The sequence below is a fragment of the Saimiri boliviensis genome, chromosome 3, assembly GCF_048565385.1.
Source record: "Saimiri boliviensis isolate mSaiBol1 chromosome 3, mSaiBol1.pri, whole genome shotgun sequence".
Taxonomy (NCBI): Eukaryota; Metazoa; Chordata; class Mammalia; order Primates; family Cebidae; genus Saimiri; species Saimiri boliviensis.
Genome location: NC_133451.1, coordinates 88,032,518 through 88,056,209, shown reverse-complemented (window position 1 = coordinate 88,056,209; position 23,692 = coordinate 88,032,518). Strand labels below are relative to the sequence as shown.

Genomic DNA, 23,692 nt, shown 5'->3' with positions numbered 1-23,692 from the left:
ACAAGAAATAGGTTGGGCGCGGTGGCTCAAGCCTGTAATCCCAGCACTTTGGGAGGCCGAGGCGGGTGGATCACGAGGTCGAGAGATCGAGACCATCCTGGTCAACCTGATGAAACCCCGTCTCTACTAAAAATACAAAAAATTAGCTGGGCATGGTGGCACGTGCCTGTAATCCCAGCTACTCAGGAGGCTGAGGCAGGAGAACTGCCTGAACCCAGGAGGCAAAGGTTGCAGTGAGCTGAGATCGCGCCATTGCACTCCAGCCTGGGTAACAAGAGCAAAACTCTGTCTCAAAAGAAAAAAAAAAAAAAAGAAAGAAAGAAACTGTAGGCCAGGCACTGTGGTTCATGCCTGTAATCCTAGCACTTTGGGAGGCTGAGGTGGGTGGATCACCTGAGGTCAGGAGTTTGAGACCAGCTTGCCTAACATGGCAAAACTTTGACTCAACTAAAAATACAAAAAATTAGCTGGGCGTAGTGGCAGATGCCTGTAATCCCAGCTACTCGGGAGGCTGAGGCAAGAGAATCGCTTGAACCTGGAAGGCAAAGGTTGCAGTGAGCTGAGATGGTGCCACTGCACTTCAGCCTGGGCGACAAGGCAAAAGTCTGTCTCAAAAATAAACAAACAAACTGTAATGCACTCCTGGGCTCACAAGAAAAATGAAATCTCCAAGGATGGGGAGGAAAGAAGAGAACAAAGAAAATGGAGGAAGAGAAGAAAGGGAGAGAATGAGAGACGATTCTAGAGAACTAATTCTTTTTTTTTTTTGTTTTGTTTTGTTTTGTTTTGAGACGGAGTTTCGCTCTTGTTACCCAGGCTGGAGTGCAATGGCGCGGTCTCGGCTCACTGCAACCTCCGCCTCCTGGGCAATTCTCCTGCCTCAGCCTCCTAAGTAGCTGGGATTACAGGCACGCGCCACCACGCCCAGCTAGTTTTTTGTATTTTTAGTAGAGACGGGGTTTCACCATGTTGACCAGGATGGTCTCGATCTCTCAACCTCGTGATCCACCCGCCTCGGCCTCCCAAAGTGCTGGGATTACAGGCTTGAGCCACCGCGCCCGGCCCGAGAACTAATTCTTTAGAACAAAAAGAAACAGCCATTATAAATAAGAGTCAACAGACACAACCCAAATAGATTTAACCCCTTCAGATTACATATTGGAATTCTGAGATATAAAATGCCAAGTAACTCTAAATGAAATGAAGAGGGAATCAAAAATAAAAAAGATTACTGTAAATTACATTTTTGAAATTCAAGTTAATTGTCACAATCAAAAATGCAAAACAGATAGACAAAACAGCAGATTAGAGAGAAAAGTTAATGAGAGAAAGTTAACAAGTTGGAGACAGTATTATCTACCAAGCTCTAAGAGAGCTCTGAACAATATTATAAAGAGTGGATTAGAGACAAAGAGAATGAAAATATGAGTTAAGTGGCATTAAATTTAAATGTCTCTTTATATATCATCTTCATCCCATCTTCACTTACAGCAAATTATTTGAAGAACTCTGATATCAATGGTTCCAAGACAAAAAGGGCTAAAGATCTGTTACAATGTACATAATTTAGAGGACATAAAGAACCTACCATATAACCCTTGTAAGACCTGATCAGAAAACTGGAATGTATTTTTTGTAGAGACATACATCAATTAAAAACTTTAAATTTTTCTTTTTGTACTTTTAAGAGCCATGCAATTACACTGGGCCACACCAGATAATCAGAACAATCTCATCTCATGGTCAGCAACCTTTGTTCACCCTTGTCATAGAATATAAAATTCTAGAAATTAGAGCCGGGTGCAGTGGCTCATGCTTTGTAATCCCAGCACTTTGGGGAGTTGTGGAGGGAGGATCCCTTGAATCCAGGAGGTTGAAGACCAGCCTGGGCAACATGGCAAAAACTTATCTCTACAAATAATATGAAAATTAGCCAGGTGTGATGGCACGCACCTGTAGTGACAACCTACTTGGGAGGCTGAGGTAGGAGGATTGCTTGAGCATGGGAGGTCAAGGCTATAGTGAGCCAAGATCGCACCATGACACTCCAGCCTGAGTGACAGAGTGGGACCTTGTCTTTAAAAACAAAACAACAACAACAAAAAAAAACCCTAGGATTGGGGGTGAACATTTTAGGGGGACATACTATTTATAATGAACATTATAAATTTCATAATTTATGAAAAAGAACTGCTGATGTACCATGAAGCCATTGAAGCTTGATGGAAATTAACAAGCAAGTTTATGTGTGGTCCAGCCCTCCTTTTAGGAGCCCAGTGCACCATGAGGCATCATGTTGAGTCCACTACACTTCATTCCCAAACAAGGAAACCGGAGCAACAAGGGCACCAAGCAGCTGGGAGCCAAATTCATACACAGGGAAACTACTCGATTTAGAGGAAACTTCCCACATTTATTAAAGAAAAATATTTAATTTATAGATCTGAGAAAGCATTGCTCATGTAAGTCTATGAAGCATTTCCTAACATAAGCAGTTTTGCATCGGCTCTTTTTTCCTAATGGTAATACATTTTATAATTTAATTAAAGTACTGACAAAATTGGCAATACTTGATACAATAGGAACACCTTATTTCAAAGATAGAAAGTAAGTTATTAAAACATGTAAGGGCCTAAAAATATCACTTCAAAAAAATTTAACTGATTTTAGTTTTTCTTTGATTTAGCAAATGTTTCTGGTCCTCCTATACCTAAACTTTAATTCTATATTGTATTCTTCAATACCAACTTTTCAGTTTTGACAGTAAAAATAAAATGCCTGTAAGATACAATAACTGTACTTTCAAAAAAAGATCACTATTTCATGTATACTAAGAACAACTGAATGTAGAAGGAGTTACAAAGAATTATCACTATTCCAGGACTGTCGTCTTACCTAGTGATTAGACGTTTAGTAGTCTCTAATGTTTAAGCCAATATATAGACATTAGAAAACATACAGATATAAATAATGTTGTATACTCTCTACGGCCTTGAATTAGCCATAGGCACACACACATGCCCCTTTACACACAAATATATGGCTTGTAGGGTTGCTATGAGAATTAAATAAGAATTTGATTTAGTTTTAAAGGCCAACGTCTGGCCAGCATGGGATAGCACACAATTTGAGAATGTATGCTCTTAACCATTACATGATGTGAGCCAAATACTATTTTTTGGTATCTAGATTATAGAAACTAGTATTTTTATAGCTATTAAAAGTAGGAGCTGAAAGCTTTTTTAAAACAAATTATTGAACAGCCCCTTTAATGAATCAGCCACTCTACTGGGGATAGAAAGTAAACAAAATGTAACCTCTACCCCCAAAGAGGACAGACTCCACCAACAGACACAGAAATATTACCCCCAATATTATATTATTATATATTGTATCATTATTTTAAACGGCCATTATCAGTAATAAAAAGAAAATGTTATAACAAAAAATAAACAGACTGGTTTAGTCTGGGGTAACAGAGAAGCTATCACAGAAGTAAAACATAAGGTAGGTCTTTAGCCATAAAGTTGGAGGGCTGTCCAGTAAAGCTATTATATTTGCAAAGACATGGATACATGTTGTATTTGAGAAACATTTACTCAGAGGTGATGCTAAAGCCCAGGCAGCGTACTGGAGAGAAGTGGGAAGAGACATTAGGAAGGCAGGTTGAGTTTAATGTGCCATGCGTACCAAGCTGAGAAAGACCTGCAAGTAGTAGTGGGTATTAGGATATTTTACCCAGGAAGTAACATTACAAGTTCTCTCTCCAAAACCATTACACAGTAATGGGAAAATAAGTTTGAAGGCAAGAAACAGTGGAAGAACTCAGTTTCAATTTTAAGACCATCTAATTCATTAACACCAAAAGGGATTTTAGTATTTGTACTTCTCTTTTAGGAAAAAAAAAAAAAGTGTAATACTACTGATTTTCAAATTGTATTTGCTCATATATTCTCTTTAACATTGGCAGAGCTGACCATCAGAAAATGAAACTTGTCCTGAAAGGAAAAGCGAGGACTTTACCCTGAAACATAAACCTCACAGCTGAAAAGCAGCCTTCTTCCTTTGTAGAAATACTGAGAACCCAGTTGGATGTAATATTTTAGCCTTCAAAAGCCAGGCCAAAGTGCAGTAATGCTATCCTTGTGGAAAACAGAGGGAAGATGGTCCCATGTTTAATGTTTTCTAATCTGCTCTTTATCAGAATGTCAGAGGGTCTGGATTGTAACCACACACCTACATTAAAAAACAATCACCTCACTCTCAATATGTCAAAATGTTATCAGGAAGCCCTGCCGCTGAGATCTGATGTCCAACAGACTGCACAGAGCTTTCTCCTTTGTCCAGGGCCCTATCTATTTCAGTAAGTGAAACCCCATATTTATTCACACACAGTTCTTTCAGAAACATTTCCTTTAAATTCAAGATATGTTCTTCTCATACCAGCAGAGGGAGGCCTGATCCACTTCCTGAGCTCTGAGACTGCTCAATTAAGTCTCTCAGGGATTCTCCAGGAGGAATGTAAGTTTCATCCTGTTCTAAACCAATGCTGTACCGAGGTCTGGTTTCTTGTCTTTTATACCTAAAGATGGATAGATGAAGATAATTTTAGATAATGAAATGCAATGATGGAGTAAAATATTACAACTAAAACAGTAATCACAGCAGTTTTATTTTAGCACCTAAATGTAACACATTAAATGCTTCATATTTTTTACTCTTATAGTTTCCCAGGTAAAACTCATTGTTTTGCTAACCTATTTTTTAAAATAAGCTAAATAAACTATGCGTTTTTTTTTTTTTTTTTTTGAGACGGAGTTTCGCTCTCGTTACCCAGGCTGGAGTGCAATGGCGCGATCTCGGCTCACCGCAACCTCCGCCTCCTGGGTTCAGGCAATTCTCCTGCCTCAGCCTCCTGAGGAGCTGGGATTACAGGCATGTGCCACCATGCCCAGCTAATTTTTTGTATTTTTAGTAGAGACGGGGTTTCACCATGTTGACCAGGATGGTCTCGATCTCTCGACCTCGTGATCCACCCGCCTCGGCCTCCCAAAGTGCTGGGATTACAGGCTTGAGCCACCGCGCCCGGCCAAACTATGTGTTTTTACTCAGTCTCAACCATCTACAACTTTTCTTCTTTTATTTATTTCAAATTTCATAGATCCAAGCAAACTACATTCTATTAGTGTTTCTAAATAGCTCCACTATCATTCCTTAAAATCTTTTCTAAGGTCCCTAATTAATTAAACATGTAAATTTTTGGTTTACAAAAAACATGACAGCTAACTCTCTCATATAAGGTCACATATGAAGAAATAACAGAAATAAATTTAATCTTAAAAATCTTTGTCAATAATCGAGTTTTCAATTAGAAATGAATTTATTTGAATCAAGCTGACCATTTGCAGAGTATCTCAAATGAGTAATGAATTAATAAAAAGGCAAATTACATAAATGTAAAGGTCCTTAATACTTCACAATCTAGAAAATAAATTCATAGGCCATTAAAAGTAATTGGGAACTATCAAACTTAACTTTAACAAATGAACTTATTTTAATGATTAATCTATAAATGATGTTTAAAATCTTTTAATACTAAGAAATTTTATTGCTCAAAAAATAAGGAATTTGAGCAAATCTGAAATTCAACATGGCTATTTCTCTGCTTAGACTCAAGCCTAAATAATAACCAGTCTCTGAATTCTCTAACTACCTTAGTTTTCCTAGGGATGAAATACTTACCTAGGTAGTTTTGAACTCTGAAGCAGAAATGAGATAGGTATCTATTTGTAACTTCATTAGGACAAACATTGATCAAAAATAACAAATATTTTCAGTTAAATATAAGATCTAATTAGGATTTTTAAAAAGCTGTGGTGACAAACACAGGCAAAAGTAGGGTATCAGTATAAGGAAGATAATATAAATGAAAAATTTTGCATCTACATGTTAGGAACTTACCGGAAGTAACAGAATAAAATGATGAGGACCAAGAGCAAACTACAGACAGTCACAGATATAAGTAAAGCCTTGTGGTGTATAGGTCCAGCAACAAAATCTGAAATTAAAAAGAAAAAGAACCATAATCTAGAGAATTTTTGACTTGAAAATAAGAAAGCGACTCCTTCCTAAAGGTATTTACTAAGTATCTCACACAAGATGTGAAAGATCCTTTTCATATACCCATTAATCAAAAAAAAACCCTTCTATACTAAAAATTAAATAGGTTTGACTAGTGTGAATCATTCTTCATCTAGGCACTTAATCAATAGCACACATTTCTTCATTTCAGAAGAAACAGGCTCAACACAGGATAAAACTACAGAAAGAACATGAATAAAGGTAAGTGGATCTGTGCACCCACAATATAAACAGGTAGCTCATCTTTATTACAGACCCAGCTCATGAGTTCACAGGCTCTTCTCATGTGGTTTCTGAAGTACTCGATACCATGAACTTGAATTAAAAAGTATCTGTAATTCATGGGACAAAAAACATAACTCATTGTACATAAAAGTCATCTTATAATGGATAAAAAGAAGTGGACCCCTCAAATGTTTCCAAATAGAGAATATATAGCTGTGCATTGTTTTAAACAAAGATGTCCTTCAAAATCCATACTTTTCCTTAAATTGAATATTTTAAAAGAATGTAATATGTTCCATCCAAAGAATGTATGATACTTTTATACAACAGATTATGAAACACTACTCATTTTGTTTTGACTCTAGCTCCTGACAAATAAGATTCCTCAAAGTTTATAAAAATAAGAATGACTTAGCTTTATACAATGCATATTCACTGACTTTAACCCCGAAGATTTTCATGCAAAATACTTTATTTTTAATAATCATCCCAGGTAAATTGTACACAGGTGATCTCTGGTACATATATTCAGGAAACTGACTTAAAACCAGGTATACTTATACAGTAATAGTATTAGCATCATTCTTATTAAAGGCACTATATACCTTTGAGACAGTGATGATGACTGTTGTTTAATTTTAAAAGGTAGTATTGTAATTTATGACTTTAGATGCTGTGGACAAGAGGTTTTCCAACTGTACTATACACCTTTAACTAGATGGACACCTAAATATTTTGGCTGGGAACCTGACTCCACCCAATGAAACTCTGTTTTATTCAGAATTACTACATATTCCATGAAGAAAAACTGAAAAGGATCAACTAACCAAAATAAAATAAACAAAATCACTACTTCTCACTGCTCAGAAAAAAATTACTGCTAACAGTATCATTTCAACAAAAATGTTCATGAGCAAAATATAATACATACTGATTTAGAACTAGGTTTTCATTCATAATACTGTGAACATTTTCCAGAAAAACAAATACTTTCTCTGCAACATGCTTTTTATATTTTTCTATTGACACATAAAGTATTTTAATACATATATAATGAATAGTGATCAGATAGCATATTTATCATCTCAAACACTTGTCATTTCTTTGTGTTAGGAACATTTAATGTCCTCCTAGCTATTCTGAAATTATTATTGTAACAACACTTTAATATATATACACATATATATACATTTTTTGATAAGAGTCTTGCTCTGTGGCCCAGGTTGGAGTGCAGTGGCACAATCTCAGCTCATTGCAACCTCTAGCTTCTGGGTTCAAGCGATTCTGTACCTCAGCCTCCTGAGTAGCTGAAATTACAGGTGTGAGCAACCATACTCCACTTATTTTTGTATCATTAGTAGAGATGGGGTTTTGCCAAATTGGCCAGGCTGATCTTGAATTTCTGGCCTCAAGTGACCCTCGGCTTCCCAAAACGCTGGAATTACAGTTGTAAGCCACTGTGCCCTGCTACAACTTTTAAAATTGTATTATACATAAAATCATCCTAATTAGAAAGTGACTCTCCTACTGTCATACATTTAGGAGATTCTAAAGATTTTGCCATAATGCTTCTTTGTTATGATATATAAAATTCTGTAATAAACATTCTTACACATGCATCTTTGCACATGCCAATGATTATTTCCTCAATGAGATTCCCAGAAGTAGATCTATTAGTTTAAAGGACATATATTGTAAGTCTTTTCATACATATTGCCAAGTATTCTTTTTAGAAGGTTACATTAATTTCTATTTTACCATCAATGTGAACATAAATTTTAATTATTTTGAAATAATTTCAGCCTTACAGAAAAACCATTCTAAGAAAAAAGAATTCCAATGTGCCCTTCACCTAGATTTCTGATTGTTAACATTTTACCATTGTTTAAATAATTCTCTTGCTTTCTCCGTGCCTCTCTCTCTCTCAATATTTATATATAATATGCATATATACATTTGAATTCAAATTTTTATTTGTATGTCTGTATTATTTCTGGATCATTTAAAGTTGTAGACATAATGCCACTATCCACTTATAAATATTTCAGAGTGTACTTCCTAAGAACACACTATCTTACTGAACAGTAATGTACTCAGATGATTAATGCTTGAGGAGATGGATACTCCATTCCCCATGATATGCTTATTTCACGTTGCATGCCTGGATCAAAATAGCCAGGAGATTAGCATAAACACATAAACTGAAAATAAATCTTCCAATCCATGAGCATAGGATGTTTTTCCATTTGGGTTGTCTCTGATTTTTTTCAGCAGCGTTTTGTAGTTCTCCTTGCAGAGGTCTTTTACCTTCTTGGTTAGCTGTATTCCTGTGTATTTCATTTTCTTTGTGACTACTGTAAATGGGAGTGTGTTCTTGATGTGACTCGAAGCCTGGATGTTATTGGTGTATAGAAATGCTACTGACTAGCCAGGCACGGTGGCTCACACCTATAATCCCAGCAGGCCTCTTTGAGAGGCCATGGTGCGAATCACCTGAGGTCAGAAGTTTGAGACCAGCCTGGCCAATGTGGCAAAATCCCATCTCTACAAAAATGCAAAAATTAGCCAAGTATCAATGGTACGTGCCTGTTATCCCAGCTACTCAGGAGGCTGAGGCAGAAGAATCGCTTCAATGCCGAAGGTGGAGGTTGCAGTAAGCAGAAATCACACCACTGCACTCCAGCCTGGGCAATTCAGCGAGACTCTACCTCAAAAAAAAAAAAAAAAAGAAAAAAAGAAAAAAAAGAAAAGAAAAGAAAAAGAAACATTACTGACTGATTTTTGTATATTCATTTTATATCCTTAAACCTTGCTGAACTTGTTTATCAGTTCTAGTAGCCTTTTGGTGAAGTCTTTAGGTTTTTCTAAGTACAGAATCATAACATGAGTGAAAATAGTTTAACTTCTTTTCCTAAGGATGCCGTTCCTTTCTTTCTTTGGTCTGATTGCTCTGACTAGGACTTCCAGTGCTATGTTGAATAGGAGTGTTGCTGTGTATATACCCAAAGGAATATAGATCATTATGCCAAAAAGAGACATGCATTTGTATGTTCACTGCTATACTATTCACAATAACAAAGACACAGAATCAACCTAGCTGCTCATCAATGGTGTGCAGGATAAAGAAAATGTGGTACATATACACCATGAAATACTATGCGCCATAAAAAGGAATAAAATGACATCCTTTGCAGCAACATGGATGGAGCTGGAGGCCATAGTCCTAAGTGAATTAATGCAGGAACAGAAAGCTAAATGCTGCATGTTCTCACTTACAGGTGGGAGCTAAACACTGAGCACACAAGGACATAAACATGGAAATAACAGACACTGTGGACTAATGGGGCTGGGGAGAGACGGGTTGAAAAACTACCTATTGGGTACTATACTCACTACCTGGGTCCAGTATACCCATGTAACAGTCTTCACCTGTACCCCATGTATCTAAAAATAAAAGCTGAAATTTAAAAAGAAAAAAGAAATCTTTGAAATATTTCAGAAAAACTTGGGATTATCTATTAAAAACTAAAATCCACTACAAATTTCTTGACCAAACCTCATGATGATCAATGTTGATTTACTCATCGGTCTAAAATATATATGTTTAACAGCTATTTATGATTTATAATAGTTGCAAATATTAATTAAAGTAGTCTGCATCTGAAAACTCTAAATGGGAGGCCACTAAAACCAGCAGTTTTCATATTAATAAATGAAGAAATGTTCCCAATAATCTAGGTAAAAGGAGTTCAGGAACATGACATATTACAGCACATATGTAAAAAGCCATTCAGGCCTTAGAACAAACAGGAATTACATATAATTTGAGTATTCGTTGTCTAAAACATGCTGCTTAGTAAATCTTGAAAATAATCTGTACCTCTTAATGTTATGCAGGCTAAAATTTAACACAATAAATTGCCTTAATAAATTTCTTCCTCCATTCCCCTCTCTCTTAGGTTATATAAAGAATTAAAAATAAATCCAAGATGTCACAATACCACAGCCAGTGAAAGCACAACTGACAATATTTTTATACAGATAGAGGCATCCAAACACCATAGCACACAAATACGTTAAGACTGCCACTGGAAACTTAGCTTACATGCATTTCCAATTTAAAGATAACAAAAGCCTGGTTTTGCAAAAATTTTAGATTTTAGGAGAATGCTAGATACTCAACCAAACTAGAACTATCCACATAATCACAATGTATTACCAGTATATCAACACAGAACACTTTTCCATTCCCATGATACAATTTTACTAAAACTCTAAGCTTCACTGCCTTTTACTTTCCATGTAAATGCAAGACACAGGAGACACCCTGAGCTGCTAGAACACTGTTTATTACTTATCTTACTATATTTCTGATTTATGAGAACAACGAGACCAGAAGGATCAAGGGATTCTTTCCTTACTATCAAGCACTTTATTTAAGGCTAGGATTACCTTCCCATTTTCCTTTTATTTGCCCCATAACCCTATCCGCAGCAGCCTCCTTGTCTTCTCACATGAATAGGTGATCCTTATCAATAAAGCTTTTGTTTCTGCTGGTCACACTGGTCATGTTTTAATCTGCCATTACCTGTGCTCAGAGCACTAACAATGTAAACATTCAAGCCACAGCCAGAGTCTCAGAAAGTGAACAGCTCCAGATAAGAGCAGGAAAAGAGCAGAGCCCACAGCTGTCAGCTCTCTCCAGGACAGCAGATTTCTACCTGTGCTGTCACTCCAGCTGCTCTGGGAAGTAGAACTGAGAACTCCCAGGGGAAGTCTCGTTCACTCTGAGAGTCAAGTTCAGAATCACCAGTGGTTTCATACCAAAACTGCATTATGTCACTACTGTCTCCTCTCTGATAACTAGTTTTGTAACTGCTTAAAGTGTCAGGACTGTTTTTATGAGACTAGAAGATGGTTCACAAATGCAGTAAGAAATAGAAGAAAAAAAATCATATAGCTAGAAAGCAAAATATCTAGTACAATTTCAATAAAACTGTGTATGTGTATATGGTGGGGACAAAAAAAAAAAAAAAAAACAAGCAGCATACAGCTATGTAAAAACATCAGTGCTCTTGGCCTATAATCTGCAGTGACAGTTACTTGACCCCAAAACAACTGGGCCAGAAAGATAAGAATCTGCAGAGACTTTGCAACCAAGAACTGCCTGAGTAGAGTCTGCAGAGACCTTGCCGAGGCACGGGCAAAGCAGTGGAATCTAAGATCCTCAGGGCTCAAAGCAGTGCATTCTAATGCTGCTAAACTCCACCAAAGCCAGCCACTTTACACAATGCTCAACAGAGTCCACCAGCCACTCCTGCATCCTCACGTCCACACTGCCCTGGACCAAGAACTTGTCTCTCATAGGTCCTACCCTCCTTTTCTAAGTCTTTTCACTATGTCCTTTGGAGTTTTCTTCTACTATTTTTCTAAATCCCTACATCCTCCTCAGATAATGCTCCCTCACCTTCATACTCCCAACTGGAATCTGGCCCCATCTCTCTTTTCTTATTTATTTAAAATATGTTTTTTTAGAGTGTGTCCAATTGTGTCACCCGGGTTGGACTGCAGTGGCATGACTGTACCTCAATGTAACCTCGAACTTCCAGGCTCAAGTGACCCTCCCACCTTAACCTCCCCAGTAGCTACTGCTACAGATGTATATCACCACACCCAGATCATTAAAACAATTTTTTTTGTAGAGATGGAGTCTTGCTATGTTGCCCAGGCTGGTCCTCCCACCTCAGTCTTCCAAAGTGCTGAGATTACAAGTGTGAACCACTGTGCTCAGCCCCCATCTCTCTTAATTATGAGATTTTCTCTAACCAGTCATGCTGTTTCATACTCCTGTATTTTGCAAATGCTTCTCAAATATTTCAAACCACCTCTGCACTTACTACTGCATCTGTTTCGTATCACTGTTACTTATAGGTTATGCAAACTCAAAGTTAATAAACCTCTCCTATGCTGTGTTTTCCTTATGTTTAAAGTGGGAAGAACAATCCTATGTACCTCGCAGGGCTGCTATAAGGCTAAAATAGATTAATTAATGTAATTCTTGGCAGAATGTTTGGCTAATGTTAGCCATGTAAATTTCAAATTTTTTATATACTTAGCCTATCCTGCCTTATCCACTTAGCACACTCTTGTTCACCCTTCAAGTCTTGTCCAGGTATCACTTCTAGGAAGCTGTCTGACAACCTCCACCCCCAGGCAGAGCCAGCACTCACTCTTTTATGTCCTTAATACACTTTATAACCTAACTCTACTACTGAGATATTCCTCAACAAATATAGTTATTGACATGATTCTATCTTACATTCTAATGTAAACTTCTTGGGAGGAATAATTTTCTTAATTCATTTCTGTATTCCTAACACCTAGCATGTTGCCTGTCAAACTTAAAAAAAAATGCCTGTGAAACTTTGATGTGAATTATTATTAACCAATCTTGTATAGCTTTCTAGGCTAGAGTAGGAACAAATCTTATAAAATGTTATCAAAGTCGCAAAATTCTAGTTGGGTGTGGTGGTGCACACCTGTTTTCCTAGTTACTGGGGAAGCTGAGGTGGGAGGACTGCCTGAGCCCAGGAGGTAGAGGTTGCAATGAACTATAATCACACCACTGCACTCCAGCCTGGGTGACAGAGCAAGAACCTGTCTCCAAAAAATATATAAAAATGTAAAATGTATTTTACATTTTACATTTACATCTTGCTCTGTCACCCACCCTGTCTCCGAAAATATATATATATGTAATATATATATGTAATATATATGTAATATATATAATATATATGTAATATATATATATGTAATATATGTAATATATATATGTAATATATATAATATATATGTAATATATATGTAATATATATATGTAATATATATATACACACATATATTTGGAGACAGGGTCTTGTTCTGTCACGAGAGAAGAGAGATAGAGACAGAGAGAGAGAGAAGACAAAGTCATGAAATTCCATTATATTTTGTTGAAAAGTTTTTCTCAAGAAATAAAATCAATCACGAAAAATCACTTGAAATCACTAAGATTCAGACTTAAAACTCTGCAACAACCACACACAAAAAAGTGTGTGTGTGTGTGTGTGTGTGTGTGTGTGTGTGTGTGTGTTAAGAGCACAGAGGAGGAGAAAGGGAATATGAGAGCTATTGCAAATGAAAGGTCTCTTGGGATGCAATGTTTGTCATTTTAAAGGAACAACACTTAAATGGGTAAGTTTTGAAACTAAATTTTTAGGCATCTTCCCCATTTTATCAATGCGGTGATGTGCTTTGACTAAAAAGTGTAACTCTAGCAGAAACAAAAGGAAATGCCATATAGCAAATAATTTTTAATTTAGTCCTTTATATGTTCTTCATTTTTAAAATAAATGTACCCAAATGGTAGTTTTGAGGCGAACTGCAACTTCTGAATAACTTTCAGGGAGAAGCACAGAGCACTATCTCCTACCTCCACCCTGAAATACACTTCAAACCCTAGGAATAGCAATTTTCTGAACAGAAGTGGGAAAAAATCATGAAAGTGAAATCACATATGACTGTTTTCCCACTAAGTACTTGCACGTATCTTTGAATGATGGTTCTCTGTCATCTGATTTCAGTGCTCTGCTCTAACAGTAGAAAATGGTATAGGTAGACTGGGAGAGAATGATTCTAGTTTTTAGTTATTTTCATTATAGCTAATGATTTTCCAGCCTGGAAGCCTTCCTCCCTTACCTCTGTTTTTCAACGGAGGCAGTGTAGGGTGCAGGTCTTTATTACATTCGTTCCTTTCTGTGCAACATTCAATTGATCTTCTTTGATGAGGAATAGGAGTGTCCTATAATTGAACCCAAACAGCTATTAGCGAGTTTTTTCTGAATTTCAAAGTCACATCATCTAAAACTATTTAGAAAACTAATTTAAAATTCTAATAATTTTACTCAAATACCTTTTATGTTCTCTTCTATAGGTAATTTATTTCAAGTTATCATGTATTATCTTATCGCAACTTTTGCATTTCAACAAAATTACTACTACATTTCTAATAAAACTGGATAAACTGAAGAAGGTGGCTTGGATTCATGCAACAAGCTAAATTGGATTTTGATGAAGATTCTCTAAAGGGACACTAAGCAAGAAGTTAACAGCAAAAATAAAAATAATATTTGATTTCAAAATGAAGGAAGAATTGTCCAATGGAAAATTTCAGTTTTCTAAATTACAATCACGTGTCACTTAAAGACAGGGATATGTTGTAGGAAACGTGTTATGGGGTGATTTTGTCACTGAGATCATCATAGAGTGCACATGCATAAACCCAGATGGTTCAGCCTGCTACACACCTATGCTCTAAGATAAAGTCTATTACTCCTAGGGTAAAAATCTGTACAGCATGTCACTGAACTTAATACTATAGGCAGGTAAGGCATAATAGTAACCATTTGTGTACCTAAACATAAAAAAGAGACAGCCAAAATATGGTGCTATATTATGGGACCACCATCCACTGTCATCATACCTGCCATCTATTGCTGACCTAACTGTTTTTGTACAGCACATGACTATACTAAAAATGGATTGGCCAAGAAAAAGAATGGTTTTATCTTGCTTGGAAATCTAGCCAATGAAAGGTTACAGAATCAAGTTTTCTTTCTTACCCGACACTGAAAATCTGAGCCTTCTAGTCCTAGGCATCCAGAAGTGACCACAGGCATCCCAGAGTCATCCTCTTCTATCATCGTGAAACAATATCCGTCTGTGCTGAAGACCAAACAGGCAAAGTGAGAAACACAGCGAGTGTGGGAGTCGGTGTGTGTGTGTGTGTGTGTGTGTCTAAGGGAAAACGAAGTAAGTGATGTCTGTTATTTATTTTATTGCAACAAAGAGAACGTCAATAATCTGTTAAGAGAATCCAAAAACTTCATTTTATAAAAGTGAATTTGATAATCATAAAAACATTTTGTAATATCTCTTTTGTCAAGTAACTTGTGAGAAAGAAGCCAACATTCCCATATAACATATAACATTAATTACTATGAACCACATAGATATAAATTACTGAACACTTATTTTGGCCCTTCACGGATACTACTCTTCCAGACAAATCCAGACAAACCCTGTGAGGAAGGTAGCACTACTGTTGCTTTCTGTATGAGGAAACTGAGGCTCAGAGGGCTTCAGTAACTTCCAAAGGTCTTAGAGTTAGTGAGGAGGGCAACAGTTGGAATCCAGGCAGGTGACTGGTTATCCCGTTCTACTTGCTCTGAGATAGTGAAGTATATTTATTTCTTATCAAAGCACAAAAACTAAAGACAGGCAGGAGTACGGATCAAGCGTAGCATAACTGAGATTCTGCCATTTAGAACCTCTGATTCTGGGATGTCCTGTCATATGAATAAATTAAGTTTTGTTGTAAGAAGTATGGGCTTCATTTGGAGGTGGGGTAAAGACAGGCAACAGAAAGAGGGTTCTTGATAAGACAGTGGAGAGGAAAGAAAATTTTAAATTCTATATTGTTTTCTAGATTAAAAATAACTTTCACTTATTCTGTGTCATTTAATCCTCTCAACAAAAAGAAGAATAAAGTACTATTATTCCTATTTTACAGATGAGGAAATTAAACTTATAAAAGGGTAGTAAACTAATACAAGGTCAAAAGACAAACAGTTACAGAACTGGGCCTTGAATCAAGGGCCTCTCACTTCACCATGTGCTTTCCGCTATACCCTTTAGGGCTAAAATAAAAAAACAAATCTGTTATACATAGAACTGTCTGTAAACAGACATAATATCTTCACAAGTTTGGGTGATGAATGCCAGCAGACTCCCAATATAAGTCATAAACCAGCACGGAGTGTCTGAAGAAATAAAGTACTAAACTATATGTCCATCCTTTCGTCACACATGTTCAGCATCTAAGACAGATATGGCAATGTAATCCTGAAAGGTCATGGGAAGAAAGCTCTGAGAATGGTATTAGCCATGATTTGTGGGTTTATCTACTCTGTCTTAGTGGTAGTAGCATTGTGCTATATGTGAGCCCTTCAGTTATTATCAACACCCTCAGAATTGTTTACTTGTCTTATAAGCCTCAAGTGATCCAAAATACTTTACTTTATAAGAGCCAGCACAACAAAATTCAAACATACTAATGAACGGCTAAAAAGGACCAATGATAAATCTCTCTCTTAGACCAAGGTCAAAAAGCTCGAATATTGTTGTGGAAGAAAGACAGTCTTTGAACAGCCCATGCCTTGAACTCTTCGGGCCTTTTCAACCAATTTACTGAAACTGCTATAGAAACATAAAACATGTAAACACTGAAGGGAATAATTAAAATATCTGTTCCTTAGGAATTTACTTTAAACAATATGTACAAGTCATAACTGTGACTTTTCTATTCCTTTCCTTCACATTTAGACTACATATGTATAACTTATATTTCTCATCAAAATCAAAATTCAAAAATTATCAGAAATTACAGTCATCCTAATTTTATGAAATCAGGAAGGCACAGGGGCTAGAGAAGTCAATACCTAGATTAAATCTAAAGAGTAATTTCTCCTTATCATGGGTTCTTCTTACTCAAAATATTAGTAAATAGAAATGTATTTCTAGGCAACTTTTAAGAATTAAAAAAAAAGGCATAGAAAAAGCTGGTAAAGCTACTGTCAAGTTACTGCTACAATGTCCTAGGAAATGCAAAGAAACATCAGAGAGAGTAAATTCAAGCTATAAAAATACACACTCCCGTGTCTGCAAAGAGAGAGGAGCTAAAAACATAAAGAGGGAAGAGGGAAGGGCAGCCTGAGAAAATAATCCATGCCCCGTAAGTCATAAATTCAGAGAGGAATCAAATATTTAGTTGGAAGATAAAAAAGGAGGTGAGATACCCATATCAATGGCCTATCGGCTGCCACAATGCAAATGAATTTATATTCTTCTCACTGACATTGCTCTCTAGCCAGGAACTTCAACTGGAAACTAGCAGTACAATTACAGAAGTTCAAGAACTACTTCAAAACTTTCAACCCTCAAGCATGCACACACGGAAACAAAGCTATGTTCTGGAGTCAAAGCTAAGCATTTTTGCCCACCTCTAAGAAATGGCTACAGGCTGTCACAATTCACTCTTACACTGGCCTGTGTGAACATTCTGCTGCCTGGTTGCCATGTTTAAAAGCTCAGTTTTATATACAGATTGTTACCCTTGTTCCCAGAGTGTTCTAAGTGATAAAAAGATGAGATGAAGAATCAAGAAGGAAATAAAAGTAGAAATAATTTTAAACAAAATTGAAAATAGTGAGATATAAACATGAACATAGGATGAATCATGGAACGATAGTAATGATTATGAATGAAATAAAAGATGGTTGATGTAACATTTCAAAAATGCTGTCCCTGTGTTATAGACAAAGAAAAGTGATAGCAAAATGAAACAGTAGTTGAGTATACAAGGTATTCAGTTATCAGGGCTAAATGCCTCTTGACAAAACGTTAATTTATGAAAAAGCAAAGCAGTTGAGAATTTAAAGACTGCATGATGTCAAAGCAGTGATAATACAAGTCTTGTTTTTCTTGAAGAGGATTCAGGGAGGAAGAAAAAGAATATAAAGAATATGAAAAAAAAAAAAGAAAAACAAAACAGAAACAACTTTGTTACAATTCTTGGATGACTATACATGTTCCAGGCTCTTTAAGTTTTCCAAATATTCCAAAAGAAAAGGACTGTGTGGAAGGAACATCTAGAAAAATCATCAGTCATTTAACTACCTCAAGAGATTTTCAGTGTGCCCAGGTGAACGTACACTTGTAAGAAAGGTGTCTACCTGTTTTAAAGCTTCAAGGGACCAAGTGGGACTCTTTTTAGGTAGATAGGCATCAGAAAGTGCATCGATGCATTTATTACGGTCAAAAATTTATTTCTCTTATTATGGTCAAAATAGATTTATAATATAGCCTTCTGGAACCCAATTCATTCATTGTCATAGAATGGTTAGAAATCAATTTTATAAGATATCTAAAACTGAACTGATAGCATCTTTACTTAACATGAGTATAGTGTTTGCAAGGTTTACCCAAACTTTGGTCCCTTTAATTCTATTCTTCCACTAAGATCTTATGTTTCTTCATTGCAAACCCCAGGGCTGTTCATACAGCCACCACAGTTGAGGAGAGACACAGTTTAGATCTTTATAAAGACTCGTTTAACTGTAAAATAATGTTTTAAAGTATTAGTTAAAAAGAGTTTATCTGCTCTGTTCAATCAAGTGATAGGAAATTTGAAAGCATTATATTTATATGATGGGTATCCGCTCAATTACATCTGGCTGGAAAGATTAACAGTTTTCCTAAAACAACTCAAATTTATTTTGAATTTCTTTTACATTTCAGTCAGAATTGATTTCTAAAAGTTAACTGATTTTAGGTCATCTGCAAACATGTTCTTGAGAAGATCTTGTCTTCTAAAATATCTTCTCTCTCACTCAAGGGAACAGTGTCAGGTTTCCGTTTTTGTCACAGGTAAATGCAAATATACACATAACTTTTAGAATTACCATTTAAATGGTGCAGATTTTTAGTCTATTAACTAAAACAGCTGAAAGCTGCTCATAGCTCCATTAACAGTGGTATGTTTTACATTTATCAAGCATACTATGACCCAAGCAGAGTTGGGTGCTGAGTATGCAAGGGTACATTTACTCTTAGCCTACAAAGGCCACAAATCCTGGAAAAGAGAAGTCATTCAACTTCCAGGAGTAGGGACAGACATCATAAGCTACTTAAGTGTTTTCTACTAACTGTGAAGTAAGCAAAGAAGAATGCTAAGTAGCAGTTATTAACAAAGTAATAGAATCCTACCTTTTTTCCCCCCTATCATCTTGGATGGATGGCTTCCCATAGCAGTGGAGAGAATAGAGTGTGAAATATATATGGGTCTACTTTCCCCTTCCCTGGCTTTCCTTTTGAGGGGTCACATATTCGGAGATGGTGAAGTTCCAACATTAATGACAAAGTACCAATGTGAGAAATGCCCTTTTTATTTTATCCTCAACATCACGTAACTATCAGAAATCCTTCTCTGGCACCCTTATCAAATGATTTAGCATTGTGTTGTTTTTTTTTTTTCTATGCAGTACAAGATTTTTTGAAATTGTCTCAGTTTTTATATTCAACCAGCACTAATATAATTTCGCCCAAGGCAGACCGTCACCGTATCTCACCTCGATGGCTCTGAGAGCCTTCCAGCAGGACTCCCCGTCTCCTCTCCCAACTCTAACCCATTCCATACAGAACAGCCTGAGAAACCTTACATTTTTTTGTCTCCGATCCAAAATCTTCAGTGGTTCTCAGAATAATTTTAAAGTGCTCTGCACTACCACTTTCTATTAACTCCAACAACAAACTGGCCATCTAATATTCTCACTGATGATTAATGAGAGATACAAAAGGAGAGTTATTCCTTATAAAAACCTCCATATGCGAATTTAAAATCACAGCCTCTTACAGCTGAATGAGAAGTTCTAATGAAGAACCCACCATTCTCTTAGGTGCAATGGTTTGAAATCAACATCTTCTACTAAAAAAAAAAAAAAAGTAATTATATAGATCAATGTTTAAATGATCTGAGCAACAGTGGGGGGACAAAAACCTGGATGGTTTATGATGATATTAGGTATGGAAGATAAAATGTGTGAGCAAACTAGAACGATGCACACTTAAATCCTCTGAGACCTTAGGTCAGGAGCACCTGTTTGAAAACACACCACCACACTCAGCAAGAGGTTTAAGAAGCCTGCATTAACACAAACTTTGTAAAAAGGCTCACAGCCCCTAAGCTTTTCTTTCTTCCTGCTGTAACTCTTCAGGATATATAGTTGGAGACTTACCTAATTCCTCACTTAAGCAACCTGGTGTCATCTGCATATCCTTTATGCGGACATATAATTTGATTTATTACATCCGTAAACCCCGAAAACTGCCCAGGCAGGAGAATTCTTGGTAATAAACCAGTAAGATAAGTAAAGTATTAAAGATTGTCTTTGAAGAAAAGAGTCAAAAGTAAGTTTTTTAAAAGCATAACATGCGTGAGGAGGAGAAGGAACTTGAGAGAGGTGGTGAGAGCAAGACAAAATGATGATTACAGACCACATCAAGTAAAACAAGGAATGATATGTAAAGCCAGATTTGATTAGATGGAGAAAAAAATACATAAACAAGGCCCAGATAACACTTGCTAGGACAGAAAAATGAAACAGAACAATGGCATGCCGAAAGCCACTAAGAAGAGTTACTCAAGGAGACTGTAGCACTGAAGGTGTGCAGTGATGGTCTGTGGTCCTAAGAGTAGAATCTGGAAATGAAACTGGATGGATTATGACGCAAAGTGACACATGGAAAGATATGTAGAAAACAGACACTATCTCAAGGGAGACAGGACAATGGCTTTACCCCCTACTTTGAAATACAGATATATATTTTAAAAAAGGCTCTATTACTGTATTCACTCACACTATGTTTGTACTACATCCTTTAATGTGAATGTCATGAGCAATGGAAATGGCATGGATTTTGGAAGCAGCCACATCTGCACCTGACAGAGATCAAGCCTTGGCGAAAGCTGGTGGCGTAATTGATGGTACTGAAAAAGAGTTTACAAGCCTCTAAAACTTTGCATATGTCCGCTAAATTAGAATGTGGGATTTCAGGTTCTCTTTTAAGTATGATTCACTCTTGCCTCCTTTTGGATTTTTCTCTTCAGGGAGGTGAAACTGATAATGAACATGAAACCTACCAAAACACTCAGTTTGGCTAAGATCTGGGTGGTACAAGGCCTCAGGCCAGACAATTTAGACCAGTCTTTTTATAAGGTACACATTAGAAAACACAACCCTATCCTTTAAACTGTTTTACCTAGAAGGGTAACAGTGCAGTATTACTCAAGGTGTGTTCCCCTGTAGGTCAGCACACTGCTTGCTACTGATCTGTGAAAGGGGGAATTTAAAAATGAAAACTTGTATAGCAATTTAAAGGAACAAATGTATGTCTGTTGAAGGTAAATAATAGCCAATAAAAATGGAGTTTTGCAAGTATTTTTGTAATAATGTTTCTAAGATTTGTTTTATATTATACTTTAGAAATGTATCAGTATACAATTTAGTATGGAGGGAAAATTATCTTTCACTAGCATTAGCTTAAGAAGTACTGATTTGGAGGGTGGAGAGTAGAGTGTGCTTACAGGAATGGAAGTAGAAAGTCATGGATTTATACAGGTCTTAGGACAAAGAAACAAATCCAGCCCCTGTGATTCACACACGACTGATTTCAGCTCACAGGAAGATTCAACTAGAATCAATACTTCATTAGGAAAATACATGTGCATTTTACCCAAGAGTGAAAATTTGCTCTTTTTACTCAAGAGTGAATATTTGTTCCTTTGAGCACCAATGTCAGGACCAGCAGCTGGCCAAGAATTCAGGACTCTGGAGTCCTGGGCACAATTTTTCTACTGTATCATCAGAACTATGGAAAATTACTTAACTTTGTAGACCATCAGAATTCTCACCTAGGCAAACACACATAGTGCTACATTCTATTTATAGGAATGTTATAATGAATAAAAGTAAAAATAAACATGTTAATATTTATTTAGAAATTCAATAAACATTGGTTTTCTGTTGACTTCTATGAGCTAACCCATTTATGTTGACTGCAATGGTGTATCTATGCTCTTTTGAGGGGTTCCATTTTTCTGTGGTTGTTTTTCTTTGTTATATTTTTGTTTACTTTTCCTTTGCTACCATAAAACAAAGGTTCACAACTACCTAATATATAACCCATTTTAATCTGACTTCCATCTCTAAATCAAGTATCTCTAAACCACAGTTATCAGTGTCTAATAAATCTGATTGCCATGTTTCAGTTCTTATCCTACTCTCTGGAAGATGCAACACAGCTGACCTTACTACCTCTCTAAGTAAACTTGGCTTCAGTGACACCATACTCACTGCTTTATTGTGAATTCTTTTTTAGCTTGCAAACATCCCCTTTACCCAAGCATTAAATGTCTCACATCCAAGTCGTACTCTGGTAGATTGTTCTATTATTAATCCCAATTCTTTATACTTTACCATGGACATTGCTTCTCCTTGACTGACCTTGATTTTGTTTGGAAAATGCAATGTCAGAGGACATGACACAAGCAGAGCTGTAAAAAATTGTTCCTTCACACTCCTCTGAGAAGGAATATGCCTTGGGTAGCTGCTGATCCAAAACAAAAAAAAGTGAAGAAATGTGCAGCAGGCCTAAACTCAAATAGCAGCAAGAAGTGAAGGCCACCCAATCCTGGCAGAGTGCAGCACAGATACAGCCTCCTTATAAACCCCTCAATGAAAAATAAATATATTTAATTATAAGCCATTACAGTTTTGAGGTTGTCTGCTTCACAGCAAACAGTGACTAATGTTCTGCACACTTTGACCTCTCTCCTTGACCTCCTGTTTGAGCCCCAGATCCATATCCAACTGCATACTGAAACCTCTACTCAGCCATATCAAAACCCTCATGTGTCATGTCCAGACTGGAACTTAGTTCTTTTCATCTGTCCTCTTTCATTAAAAGTCTACCCTATGCATTTAAATCTACATCCAGAAATCTGTCAAGCCTCTCTCGTTGTCCTCCTAGTTGATAATCTAATCCATCATCACACAATTCCACCTTCTAAATATTTTTCAAATAGATCCCATTCACTCTTATCCCAGCACCACCCTAGTTCACAATCATTTTCTTGCACATGAACTGACTTTACTGAATACACTGTTCAATTTCCCTGACATTAACTATTCTTGCATTCACTTCTGCCTCCTTCTAATACATCCAATATTCTGCAGCAAAGAAATAAATCAGATCGTGTCAACCCCACTGCCACTCCTGCTGCAAAACTCCCTTCACTCACTTTCCAACACTTAGGAATAAGACCACATTCTTAATACAGCCCACCATAGTCACTAGACCTGCTGTCTCCAGGCTCAGCTCCCACCACTGTACTCTACTGTTCCTACCCCTGTACTCTAGAAAAACCAGTTTCTTTTGAACCTGCCAAGCTTCTTCTCACAACAGAATTTCCACTGCAGATAAACCTGACTGAACACTTTCTACCAAACCAACTTAAGATACCCAAATGGCTTGTCAGGAAAATAAGAAAAAATATTTGAAACCGGGATAGTTTTGGAAAATCTTGATCACCAGGACAGTAGCTCAAATGACACACACAGATGTGTTCTGAATACCACAGACTTAGACACAATAGTAAAGTATCCCA

The 23,692-nt window shown here is 36.6% G+C and overlaps 1 protein-coding gene across 9 annotated transcripts in view; it reads right to left on the bottom strand.

Moving 5' to 3' along the window:
* BMPR1B (bone morphogenetic protein receptor type 1B) overlaps positions 1 to 23,692 on the bottom strand; it is a 401,543-nt gene that overhangs the window by 28,059 nt on the left and 349,792 nt on the right. For all 9 annotated transcript variants that reach the window (XM_074396464.1, XM_010340137.3, XM_074396469.1 and 6 more), the window contains 4 exons: positions 15,030 to 15,132; positions 14,107 to 14,209; positions 5,962 to 6,058; positions 4,444 to 4,582 (listed from right to left, as the gene is read on the bottom strand). In XM_074396464.1, coding sequence (XP_074252565.1) covers positions 4,444 to 4,582; positions 5,962 to 6,058; positions 14,107 to 14,209; positions 15,030 to 15,132 — 442 coding nt within the window. The remainder of the gene's footprint in view (positions 1 to 4,443; positions 4,583 to 5,961; positions 6,059 to 14,106; positions 14,210 to 15,029; positions 15,133 to 23,692) is intronic.